At 42.8% G+C, this 13709-nt stretch overlaps 1 protein-coding gene across 1 annotated transcript; it reads right to left on the bottom strand.

Annotated features, from left to right (window-relative positions):
• Window positions 1–472: 472 nt before the first annotated feature.
• Window positions 473–9286, bottom strand: gng13b (guanine nucleotide binding protein (G protein), gamma 13b). Its single transcript, XM_086170267.1, has 3 exons — window positions 8866–9286; window positions 3455–3587; window positions 473–2421 (listed from the first exon to the last, which is right to left on the bottom strand). The coding sequence occupies exons 2-3, from the start codon at window positions 3550–3552 to the stop codon at window positions 2316–2318; spliced, it is 204 nt and encodes a 67-aa protein (XP_086026393.1). The 5' UTR covers window positions 3553–3587; window positions 8866–9286; the 3' UTR covers window positions 473–2315.
• Between the last annotated feature and the right edge of the window lie 4423 nt (window positions 9287–13709).

Raw genomic sequence — 13709 nt, 5'->3', positions numbered from 1 at the left:
TGAACTAAACCATGTGGCGAGGTTGAGGGGGGTCTGGGCCATCATTATTTCTTTATTTTATCTTAGTCAATTATAATCAGGGTTAATTCTACCCTGCAGTAAAAGTTAAAAACCTTCCGGTTTGATATTCTCAGTGTAAAACAGCCCACCGCTCTTTAAACCGTTGTTTATTTGTCGATATATGCTTGAACACACGCCGGGATGCCCTTATCCCTGATCTAGACGCCGGTAACGGCAGAGCTTTATTTTGAAAAAAATAATAGAAAATGAAAAAACTCTCTAACTTCTGCTTCACAACAAATTCAGGTCATGTTTTTGTGAGCCGCTCCTGAATAGATAGTTTGTAAGAGGCTTTTTAACAGTTGTCATATGCTGCTCAAATGCCAGTCTGGATTTGATATCCATCCATCCATCTTCTGACGCTTATCCTGAAACATCCTGGAAAAGAACATCTGAAAGGAAGACGTGCACGTTGTCTAAAAACGCTCTACTTTATTCAAGAAGATAAATGTTTTTGCAAAACATCCATTAAAAAAATTGATCATTGAATTTTATTGCTTATTGCCGTCGTTACAATAGGAATTCATCGGATACATGATCGGGTTTTTTTTTTTTTTTCCAAAAGCACTCTCACGAGGAACAGGTTGCTAAGTGTTCAGACAATTTCTATGCAGTCGCTATGATGCTTATAACATACATACGCTTGTATATTTTCAGATTATATATATATATATATAAAAAAAGAAAAGAAAACAAACACTTGGGGAGGGACAGTGGGGGGGCTACAAATGCAAAGCACTCCTTATAGAAACCACTCTACGAGTCAAAAGGGGTATTTCTGTACGTGTGTGTGTGTGTGTGTGTGTGTGTGTGTTTGGCACGTGGAGCAACGCGAGGGAGAAGGCAGACGTGGATTTTAAGAGCATCTTCTTGAAATAAAACTTTTTTCGTTTTACTTTTGAATTCAAAGTGTCCCTTTAAAAGGGGTGGACGTTTACTCGATATTCACTTAGTGGCGCGTCAGGGATCCGATTGGCTCCATTAAATATTCGGGAGAGTTTTTTTTTATTTTTTATTTATTGGACGAAAGCCATCCAATTACCGAAGGGCTCCCGGGGGGAAGTGGGTCATCCTGAAGAGCGCGTTTATAATGAGACTCATCCCAGCGCTGAGACGATGTCAACCCCTCCCCCGTCCCACGTCATTTTAGACTATCCCACGTCCTCACCCTTCGCCTCTCATCCAAATTCCCCACTCAGCAGTGTGTGTGTGTGTGTGTGTGTGTGTGTGTGTAGTTGCTCGGGCCGTGCTTGCGTCTATGTATGTGTGTGTGTGTGTGTGTTTATGTGCGAAGCAGCTGTCTCGGCACCATGTTGGAGGCTCACGTCCGATTCTGTGCGCAAATATACACAACCATGCACCCACCCACACACACACACAGACACACACACACACACACACAAACACAAGTCAACTCTGAGGTCAGTAGCCATGTTCAGAACCTTCCCGCCGATTATTTACATTCTTTTTTAAGGAAACCGTGTGCAAGGCAGTAGTGGATGGTGGCGGGGAGGGGAAAGGGAGGGGGTGGGGGGGGGGGGCAACAGCTGCAACTGAAAAAACAAACACAGGAAATATAGATTTAAATAAAATAAAACTTTAAAAAAAGCGGCAGCGCTCGTCACAAGGGGGAATGTCTTGTCAATAAATAAATAAATAATAAATAAAAGCAACCGAGCGCCCGTCGGGTCAGCGGGTGTGTGAGTTGAAGGGGGTCGGGTCCGCGCGCGCGCACACACACACACACACACACCCATAACAACACACACGTGAAGCGAGGAGCCGCCTTGCCCGACGGCATTCGTGTGTTCGGGTTGCCGTGTGTGTGTGTGTGTGTGTGTGTGTGAGTGTGTAGCTCCCATGTTTTGGCCCTCTGATCAGTGTATCCACTGCGCAAACATGGGTGCAGTGAAGAATATAGAGTCGGTTGTAAAAACACAGCTTGCATAAATATGTCGTAAATCCCTATAGAGGCGTGCGGTTGGATTATTGATCGTCGCCTTCGTACCGTAGTAATTACACGTGAATTAACTTGCAGTTGTGGAGAAAGGAAATGGACGGGCGAGGGTGTGTGACAGTCGGTGTGCGGAACATTGGTCGTCATACATTCACGGTGAGAGTTCGGGGAGCGCCGTGGCTTTCGAAAGTGGTGGATGGGCGGGTGGATGGAGGGCAGATTCGGGGTCCGTCTGTACGTGCGTGTCGCTCAGCGCCGTCCGGCGGGTTGAAAGGCGATGAAGGAAGGCGGCTGCTCCCTAGAGGAGGACACACTTCCCTTTCTCCACCCACGGGTTGTTCTTCATCAGCTCCGGGTTCAGGAAGGGGTCCTCGGGAACGCCGTCTTCTATCCACTTCACCAAGCTAGAAGGGCAGAGGACGGAGATGTTTCTTTTAATTCTTATCTTTTTTTCATTTCAGAAATCCACCAGACTTCCTCTATCTGCTTTCCCTTGCGGGGTAATAAAGAAGAGGATCAGCTTTTGAGGTTGGAAGGAATTCCATGATGAACCTCTCGATCATATTTTGACTCCTATCCAAGGAAGTAGCCGCTCCCAGGGACAAAAAAAAACCCCTAAATTTCAATTTATCATTTGTATTGCACATTTGTTCAGACTGGAAGATGCATACAACTGTCAAATGAAAGTGTAGTTCCTCATGCAGATATTACGTTGATATTTATTAAAAATGACAACTTGGACCTGGTTTTGGAAGGCAGTCTTGAGGATCAAACACATAATTTCATCTTTATCTGATATATAATTGATATATATATATATATATACTGGGTGCCACTCCTGATTCTGTAAGTGAATGAAAATACGAAAAATGTCTTAAACAAATCAGCATTGATAAAATATAGATTTTTATAGATTTTTTTTCTATTTGATTATGTAAACAGTGGTAATAATCAGGCTCATCCATTTACCCATATATATATATACATGTATATGTATAAGTATATATATATATATATATATACACATATATATGTGTGTATATATGTATATATACATATATATACACATTTATATATGCTATGTATAAAGTGTATGCTAGTTGAAGACATAGGACCTTCACGTTAGCATTTCATGTTAGCTTATAAAACCTGAAACAATCCCAATTAAATAGCTCAGACACCCCAATATTAGACTACAATATTCTTGGAATTTAATAGTGTTTTTTTTTTTTTTTTATTATTTTTTTACATGGTCACTCTTTTTCTTAAATGATACGATATCAATGGAAAATGATTAAGCCTGTTAGTGTATATATACGCTGCTCATTATTGCGGTTCAGTGTAACAGCACCCATGTTTTTACAAATTCAAAATGACACAAAATGACCCCGTGTCCCGGAAGCAGAGTTTTCACCGCGCCTTGGAAGGAGCACTCACTCGGTCACCGTTTTGGAGGACTTCTCTCTTTTGAAGGCCAGCTGGTACTTGAGGCTCTCCACCTCCTTTTTCATCTGGGGCAGGTCCATCTCATCCATGGCTACACTTTTTTTTTTGTCCTTTTCACCTGTACCTGAAAGAAAGAGCGTATAAATGTCAGGCATGTACATAACATGGTTAAATAGTGGGCGGAAGCAGCGGTAGGTGCCTGGGGAGATGCATCAGATTTGCAGCCGTTTTTTTTTTTTTTTTTTTTTTGTGGTGAATCCACCTACGAGAGGGGAGAACGCAGAGGCTGCTGAATTTATAGAACAGGAACCAGCTGCCAGCTCTAGAGAGAAACACTTGGCGAGGCCTCCGGATCGCGCGGTTCATGCAGAAAGGACTGTTTTCGAGTTTTATGGATAGAGACGCTGCTTTCTTAAATATAAAATAAATGACGTATAATGCAAAGAAAGAGCCAGCTTGCGTTTGTGTTCATTTTTGCATCACCTCACGCTCTTTAAATGTATAGATTATTTTCAAAAAATCTCATAACAAATGTAATTATGTAATAATTATAGCCCCCAGCTGTAATGAGTTGTAAGCATTAAAATTAATTTGTGTGATTTATTTATTTTTTCTCTCTTTTTTCACAGAGATCCATGAGTTTGGAAGAGGAGATTCATTGGAGACCTTAAATTGTCCAGATGAGACAATGCTTACGTCTGTGTTATACTGCATTAATAACAAAACAAAGTACTTTATGTTGCATTGAAAAGTTCATCCCAGTCAGTTACTGACTGGCAGAAAGGGTAAACATTTCAATTCAATCCAGATTTCTCCCAAAACTCCACCGAACTGAATGTGAAACCAAATGCCCGATATAGTTAACCTCTGAGAAAACCTGACATTAATTTATAATAAATGATACTACTTGAAATAACAACTCTCTCCGACTAGCTCCGCAATCGTGCATTGCAACAACAATACCTATAAGAGTGCACCTCCTCTCACAGGTGTCCTTGTGTTGTAACGCACTTCAGAATTTTGTTCTGACGTCAACACAACATAGGTGTTTTTCAGGGATATTAAATTGTACTTGGCACAAAATGCGTGCCGGGAAAGGGATGGAGTAACTGCTCGAAACGCAACGGCTGTTTCATGGGTTCAGTTTGGACGACCACTGTAAAAACCAGACAAACGACACTTGAATTGCCCTCAATAAACTGGAGTTACTGTGAAAAAAAATAAAATGAAAACATGCCACAATGCCGTAATCTAACAATACACCCTGCAAAAAGGTGCATTTAATCTTTCATCATTCCCAATGAAATAATTGAATATAAATGAATATTTACTGTTTTTGTGATTAGATAAAGCAATTTGTTTTTTATTTTATTTTATTTTATTTTATTTTATTTTATTTTATTTTATTTTATTTTATTTTACTTTATTTTATTTTATTTGAGGGTCACATATTTGTTTCACTCGAGGCTAAAGTCAGCCATTCTACTCATATTTCCAGGGTCGGGAAGAGTCACAGCATTAGCAAGAGTTAAATTAGCTAATAAGTTAGCTGAGGGCTGAAACCGGAGGTTGGCAAGCCCAGTGCACGTTGCCGGCGTGCACGGAGTGGAAATTGTCTTTATGCCTCACGCTCCCCTGAGCGACTTCCATAGAAATGTCTCCCATGCTGCATTTACTTCTCCTTATACGTATCAGAGCGGTGGGCTAATAATAGGCCCGGCTCCCAATTAGCCTCTAACTCCGCCATCATGCGTGCACAGTCAAATAAACGCCGCTTGAGTTAAAGATTGCACCACTAGGTGCAATATCCTGCTTTTGGAAATCAAAAGCAAGGTCTTATGCCACCTCTCCGCATATTTACATGTCCTCATTGTTTCAGTCTTTTTTTTTCCCATTCAGCAATAGCGTTTAAAAAGAAATTAGATCATGCTCTGCAAAAGCGGATTCTAAACATTAATAACTGCATGGGAAATACACATGCAATTTGTCTGTCATTTACATGAATATCGAATTTCTACATTTATGAACATAATTTGTTTCTCGTGCTTTCAAATTCACCAAAATATCACATTAATATCACATGACAAAGCCATGCTTTCTTTGAGTGACAGGTGACTCATTGCAGCGAGCTCAACTTGCTGCTAGCTTTGCAGCATAGCTGACTGCACGTGAGGGGTATTCAAATGTTCCTATTTTAATTTCCTTTATTTAAATTTTTTTTCCTTTTTTTTATTTTTTATTCCCTTTTCTAAATTTATTTTTTATAATTAGCATTTGGAAATTTGCAACACAAAAAAATAGCCAATGCATCATACAATTCAAAGGTGATTTGATTTGTTTAATAAATTTGAGAGCAGACATAAAACGCTTATAGTCAGCGCTAGGCTAATTGGATTAATAAAAGATCAATATTTTCTACGTTTCGTGTTTGCCCCTGACATTTTCCGAAAATGTCAATGCCTTCCCCCCCGTTGTTATGGTGACCCCCGCCTCTCGTGCGCCGGCCGTACATCAGCGAGTGCCGCGTTCTAAAATCAAACTCTTAAATTAATTTCCAGGGATTAGTCGCTGGTGGCAGGTTTCTCCTCCGCCGAGTTCTCGCCCCCTTCACGTCTCTCTCCTATCTGTTTCCCTTCGCCTCCTTCTGTCTCCAGATGTCGCTTGCTCACTAAGTGCTCCCTTTCCAATTTCGCAAATTTCCAAAACGGTTAATCCATTACGTCCCCTGGCACCCACCCCCTCCAGGAGTTAGCCAGATCCAATTATCATCAATAGCGATAAACCCATCAGAGATAGCTGCATCATTTTTCAAAGTGCTGCTGTAATATATTAAAAGTGCAATCAGTGACAAATGTATTGATTGGACGTATAAGCCAGCTTTTTTCGACAGACCCCCAACACCTTTCCAGCCTCTTCACACGTCTGAAAGCTGAAGGCTTCCGAAAAAGAAAGATGGACATGCCCGGGGTTTGGCAGGGTACCATCGGCCATTAGGAAAAAAACAGCTTTGCTCACACCGGATGTAGATAAGACGTGTCCTGACTGGAACCTGCTGACCGAAAGGATGCAACCCCTTCCCCGCTCACGTTCTATTTCGACGACGCAGATGATGTTTTTCACACCCTTGAAGACGATTTTCAGGAACCCGACATTCTGATCATGAGCAAGAACTTGGCGATGGCGGCGAGGGAAACGTCGAGTGACGGTTGCGGCGACAGTTACATGCTAATAGCTTAAGTGACTCAATAATAGCCTTGATATTCATAAGAGAAATGGGGGACGAAGCCATGTCCCCGAGGACGGGGGGAAGATACGAGGGGTTTTGCATGAGTGAAGGGACACGAGTGGGAGGAATGAGACAGGTGCATTATGGGATATCCCTCTGCAGACTAAGCTTATGGCTACTTAGCTCGGGGCTAGCCTAGCGCGAACTATAAGCTCTCTCAAAAAGGTTTTATGTTTGTTCCCAAACTAAAAGATTGGTTCCACAGTGGCATCGGAAGGGAAAGCCGATCCCGGCCGTCACAGACCGAGAGCCAGGGTTTAACCCCGATCGATCGCCTATCGGTCACGTGTCGACCAAAAGCTGCAGAGCGAATATATGATTTGATCGATTTCCAGCCAGTAATATCATCACTCTGGAAATATCTCCAAAATCCCGGAGGATCGAGTGAGTATCACTCACTTGTCTGCTGAATCATGATATTAGATTTCGTCTGCATCCCCGCTAAACAAGACCTTATCTATATTTGGTTTTACCGTAAAGCACCTTCAGGCTCTCGGTCGTCACGCCGACGAGCCGATTCGCGTGCTATTTAGTTTTAACGACGTGTCGCCCGTGTATTTTCTACATTATCGCCTTTAGCGGATAGCGGGCTTTTGTTTTGATGCGATGCCACTGGCGTTGGCGGTGTCAGATACAGATGTCAGTGTGTGTGTGTGTGTGTGTGTGTGTGTGTGTGTGTGCAGTGGTTACTGCGGCGGATACAAACTGGGACGCTGCCATAAAAGGGTCAGGGCTGCCTCCACGGTTGTGTGCACTCAAACATCAAGACACGCGACCAAGGCGTTAATTACACCGTATTTAATAGAGACCTCTTTTTTTCCAAACTAATTAAACTTGATTTCGACGGGTATTTAATAACTCGTCTGGCCTTACGTTTTTTGGTTTTGAGCCGGAACAGCGGGTCTCGGTGATTTGGGTTAAAAGCATCCAGAGATTAACCTCCACTGTCTTTACAGCATCACACACTTATACCCGGCCAGTGTGTGTGTGTGTGTGTGTGCACGTCGGTGGAGCAGGTGGCAGGGGGAGAGTGAGAGAGAGGGTCCGAGACAGAAATTAGACGGGGGGGAGGAAGGGGGGCAGTCGGAGGCCCGAAAACCCCCGGATCGGGGGGAGGAAAGGGGGGGGGGGGGTGGAAGGGGGCGAGAGACTCTTCTTGCGTCTATAGCTACTGCATTGTAAATAGAGGCTAAAAATAGAAAAGCACAGGCAGAGCTCCTCGGACCAGCTGAGAGCGGAAGAAGAAAAGAGGCTCGGAGCTGTTCGAGTGAGGAGGCGCTGATGAAGAGGCCGGCCCGAGGATGTCGGAGCCGCTCGGCACTTTGTCAACTGGGACCGGAGCATCTGATATCACACCAGCAGCTCCGCCCGCCTGGGGACATGTTGGGTCGATCCGGTCTGATCAATACAAGCCCGGACGGACACAAAGTGTGTGTGTGTGTGTGTGTCAGATCATGAGACGAAACACAGGCCGACTGTTATGCGCCACAATCCTCCCTTTTTGGTTGTGTTCCTCTTTGCCGCTCGGCGAGAGGAGGATATTCGGGGGATTCAAATAAGGAGAAAGACATCCTGAACACAGGGTTGGGTGAGGACACAGAGAGAGAGAGAGAGACAGAAAAAGAAAAACGGAGAGACAGAGGAGGAGGAAATGCAGCGGTGAGGCGGGGAGAAATGCAAGTTTTTACATAACGTTCGTGGGATCCATATGTCCCAGTGCAAAAGTGTGCCTGTGCACGGGCGTGAGCATCAGGACCCACCGAGGTGGACTGCACAAAGTCTACTTGCACTTAACTTTGCCTCCCACAAGACACAATGCAAATAACAATAACAATAATAATAATAATAAAAATAATAACGACAATAATGATAATGATGATGACAACAACAATAATAATAATAATAATGAAAATAGTAATAATAATAATAGTAACGACCACAACAACAAAAATAATAATAATAATAATAATAACGACTACAACAACAAAAATAATAATGATGATAATAATTATTATTATTATTATTATTTTTATTTTGCTCGTGTATTTGAACTCAAACTATTGTGAATAGATAATTTTCCCATAATTTCCCAGCAACTATCCATCGAGTTCGTTACCTGGGTGACGCGCCGGCGGAGGCTGTTGCTCTTCCCAACTCTGACCGGGGCAGCTCGACCGGAGGAAAGGAAAGGCAGATCCGAGTTGTTCGGGACGGAGTCTTTTTCTAATCCCTTCCCCTCCACCAAGAAAGAGGTAGATCCGCTTCACGGAGGGTAAAATCCACAGGCGTGTGGTTGTGGAAGAGGAAGAAGAGGCGGAGGAGGAGGAGCGGCGTGGAGCGGCGGCGGAGTCCCTGGAGCCGGGTGTGTTTGGCGCAGACGCGGCTGGTGGAGGACGAAGGAACGGAGGAGGGAGGAGGAGGAAGAGAAAGAGGAGGAGGAGGAAGAAGAGGAGGAGGAGGAGGAGGAGGGGGGACTTAAACCGCACCGGGTCCCGTGCGCTCGACTCACGCTCCTCCTCTGCTGCGTGGCGTGGTTGTGCGTGGCGTGTGCCAATGTGTGTGTCCGTCAGAGTGACCGATTAAAGCAAGAGAGAGAGGGGAAGAGGGGGGGGGGGGATGTTCAGGCAGGTAACAAGGAGACTTCACACACACACACACACACACACATGCACACACCTTTTTATCGCGTGTGTGCGTCCGTGCGCGCCCCCCATTGCCCAGACGCAAGATTTCTGCCCTAATATGGCCACTCACATCTGCAGTGGCAGCCCTGGGTTCCCACTGGCAGTGAGATCCACTGCAGATTACGGGTCCGTCTGACCGTCGCCCCCATGCTGTAATCCGGCGGGATTAATCTGTGTGTGTGTGTGTGTGTGTGTGTGTCTTGGAGGGGATGTGGAGACAGACGGGATAACGCGGCTGGAAAGGACGGAGGAGTAACGCGCCTTCTTCGAGCGCCAACGCGACCCGAGCGTCCGTCCGAACAGAAATGGGGTTCCGGAACCCCTTCCTGTTTTCGCGGCGGTCTCTTCATAACCGCCTCCTTCGCCCGGAGAAGCAAACGGTGGATCAAAGATCCGAAGACCGGCCTCTAAATCGAGATCGCGTTGCGCGGTGACCTCCCGGGGCTTTCGGGTGCTTGAGGTCACACCCAAAAAAGATGTCAATATGACCGAATGAATGGGTTTTTTTGGTTTATAAGACACATGAATGACAGAGTGAATGTTTTTTCTTCCTGGCCGTGATGCGCCTCTCTTTCCTCCAGCCTGCACTCGTGTCGCCTCATCGTTGCCTGAGACCATTGGTGTCAAACTTAAGCCAGAAGGCCAAATTTGGCCCCGCAAAGCCGTACCGAATGACTATTAGAGCCGGCCCGTCGCTATAGTCTACAGTGCATTTATAGCTAATTCTACAAATACCAGAATTTCTGCTGGTGTTTTGGCACGAAAATCACAACAGGACCCATAAACGCCCTCTCCTCTGTGTGCAGTAGTCATAGCAACCTTATGCTAATACTGGCACCCTGCTACTTAGGTAGAAAACAGGATTTTGCATGTGTGCAATATTAAGTTATATATTGTTTTGTGTTAAGCTATGCTTGTTCCATATTTACTTTATAAGCAAAACTTGTTTGGGTCCAAATGAAAAGGTTCATTGTTGCAATATTTGGAGTGTTGAAGATATTATCTGTATTTGACTGAGTTAGATGGTTTTTTTTTTGTTTGTTTTTGTGTTTTTTTTAATTTAATTTTATTTTATTTTTCGCTTGCTAGTGAGGAAATAAGTGACCTATAAAGAATATTGTATGATGTGTATCTTGTTATGAGGTTTTGTAAGAATGTGTGTGACTCTGTTAAGGAACCTGTTCTAATAAATGTTCAAAACAAAAAAAAAAAGGTTCATTGTTATATCTGGAGGAAGATTTTCTTTGTCCCAGTTTAGAATTTTGGCCCACTGTGTACTTGACTTTGGGGGGGTGCAGCTTGATTTACTGCAACTTCTCGCCAGGTGTCCATATTTTGTAATTATTTAAGCTATTAATGTTTCGTTTAAGCTATGACCCTGTAACCGTCAGCTCTACTGGTATTCGCGGCAATAATGAGTAGGCAACCTACGGCCCGCGGGCCACATCCGGCCCGTTGGTCTTTTTAATCCGGCCCTCCAAAAATCGGTACAGAATTCATACTTGATGTGAGTGATCGAATGATCGGATCAATGAATGCGGGAGATTATTTCATTTTTGGAGCTACTCGAGAATTTTCGTGAGCTGAATGACGCAGATTGGCTTTGTGATTTAGCCTTTACTGTCGAGATACTGACACACATGAATGAGCTGGACGGTTTGTGCGTGAAATGCAAGCGAACGTCAGCGCCTTCAAAACCAAGCTGGTTTTATTTTCAAAGCAAATGTCAGACAAGTTTGATATGGACTATTAACGAATGCATTTTTTAAAATTTTTTATATGTATCGTATCTTGTGCTGACCCTGCCCGTCTGTCAAATTTGAAAAGTCAACGCGGCCCCTGTGCCAAAAAGTTTGCCCGCCACTGTTCTACACTCATTAGGACCAGTGAAAAAAAAAAAAAGAAAAAACACAGAGATCCACAAAGCCCTGTTGACATCTAAAATGAAAGGAATACTGCATGTATTTTTCCTCCCCCTTTATGCCACGTATTAAAAAAACTGTCGTGTATTGCAGTTATTAAATCAAAAATGAAATCTCTTCATGCAAAAAAATCATTTTGAACTCCGAAAAAAAAAAAAAACGCTGGGCTGAAGGTCACGTTCAAATACAATATTCAGTGTCTAATTGAGTCCACTTGTGTTTATGAAATAAAGGAGCGATTTTAAATTATTCCCCTGCTGCAAACCAAAAATGCCATCTGCTTCCGTGTGCCATCACCGTTTTGCTGTGTTCACCGGGGCGTGCAGTCACCTGTCACGGACTGCTTCACCGAAGACGGCGAAAATATATATTTGCAAATTAAATAGGCAATTAAAATGTTTATTTTACCTAGTTAATATGATTTCTGCTCCTGAACCTCAGCGCGGTGTCTGCGCGCCAGAGCTGTAAAAGCTCAATAAATAAATGGCGGCGGATGTCGCACATCGGCAAAACATTGGCACGGTGAGCGAGAAGGTTCGCAGTAATGCGACTGTGCGGAGACCGCTGTCTTTCCTTTGGACGTCGTGGCCGATTTACCGGCTATCAGCTCGATGTTCTGAAGAGCAGCGGTGAGAATGTCACATTAGGCGACCGGGAGAACAGAGGTGAGACGTAGTGGACAAAAATCCAATGTGCAGTGATTCGTCAGCTGCGGCGAAACCATGTCAAGGCATCCGGGCTCACAGGCTTTAAATAAGATTATGAAAGATAATAAATGAGATAATGATAATGAATAAGATAACGTCTGAAGACAGCGTGACACCGAGGCGTAGATTTAATAGGTGTATGTTATAGTGTAGGACGTCGTTCCTTTTTTGATTCCTGGTTCCTCCTGGGCATTTTATATTTACAGGACTGTCTCAGAAAATTAGAAGATTGCGATAAAGTTCTTTATCTTCTTTAATGCAATTACAAAAACAAAAATGTCATACACTCTAGATTCATTACAAATCAAGTGAAATATTGCAAGCCTTATATTATTTTAATATTGCTGATTATGGCTTACATCTTAAGAAAACTCAAAAATCCTATCTCAAAATATTAGATTATCATGAAAAAGTAATTTTTTGTTTTTTTAAGTACATTACAGAAGATAAAGAACTTTATTACAATATTCTAATTTTCTGAGACAGTCCTGTATATTAATAAACATAATTAAAATTATAATGATAAAGAACATAATTAAAATTATAACGATAATGAAAATAATAATTATAAAAAATATCATTACAAATATATCAAATATAAATATAATAATAATCATATATATTAATATTTCAATAAGAATTCTCAATCAGTATTGAATTTAGATTTTTTTTCCTTTTGTTCAATTTGTGTGGATGATTACATACAAAATTTACATACAAAGTACATGATTACATACAAAGTTTAATGCTAAATAATGTAAATATTTTAATTGTAATTTTCATTTTGCTCAATTTACATGATACCTAGCTAGCCCGTGCATAAGAATTAAATGAGAAATGTCGCCTGCCGGCCAAAATAATTGCCCACCCCTGTCCTAGCCAGTCATAGTGATGTTGAGCAAAACACTGAACCCCTAACTGCTCCCCTGGCACTGCTCACTGCTTAGCTGCCTTCTGTATTAATTTCTCTATTAAATACAGAAATAGTAATTGAAATAGTAATTCATTCATTGCCGATACAGTCAGGGTTGCGGTGGCGCGGCAGCTTATCCCAAAGGTTCACCGGGGACCGGTCGTTCGTCAGAGATTAACAGAGGCATGCACATTAACAGTGAATTTAGGGTCTCCAATGAACCTCCTGCATGTTTTTGAACCGTGGGCGCCTCCACACAGAAACTGTTTTCCTTTCGGTATCAAACCGGGGACTTTCTTGTTGTGAGGCAGGACCGGCTCTTTTGTTATTCTTTTCACCCATTTAAATATTAAAAGGGCTATGAGGTCTCTCTTCACAATGACGTTTTCTCTATATGACGTATGACATAGTGAATGGTTGTTTGTCTCTATATATGACAGGGTTTTATGTTTTTATGTTGCCCTGCGATCGATCCAAGGCGAACCCCGCGTCTCGTTCCAGCCCCCGACTGCACGATAAGTGGTATTGAATGAATGAATAAATATAATATAGATCTATTGGGGGTGTTCCTTTTAGTTAATGTAGATATCACACAGTTGATTTATCCATATAAGTGTGTTTAAAAAGAACAGGCTCCCCTGCCACGTGTCATGACAGACAGCAGGAGCGTAAGAGCTGAATCTGGGACGCGTTTGGACACTTTCGGCTCAGTCACGGCACCGACTCGGGCCAAA

The sequence above is a fragment of the Fistularia commersonii genome, chromosome 23 (genome assembly GCF_037954325.1).
Source record: "Fistularia commersonii isolate RoL2024-O1a breed Wild chromosome 23, RoL_Fcom_v1.0, whole genome shotgun sequence".
NCBI classification, from domain to species: domain Eukaryota; kingdom Metazoa; phylum Chordata; class Actinopteri; order Syngnathiformes; family Fistulariidae; genus Fistularia; species Fistularia commersonii.
The sequence above is the reverse complement of the archived record's forward strand: the minus strand, read 5'-3'. Positions and strand labels throughout refer to the sequence as shown.

Excerpts from the sequence above, each read along its gene's own strand:
- gng13b (XM_086170267.1), bottom strand. The coding sequence starts at position 3,552 with ATGGATGAGATGGACCTGCCCCAGATGAAAAAGGAGGTGGAGAGCCTC. Across the intron at positions 2,422-3,454 it reads TCCTCCAAAACGGTGACCGA|CTTGGTGAAGTGGATAGAAG; the intron begins GTGAGTGCTCCT and ends CTGCCCTTCTAG.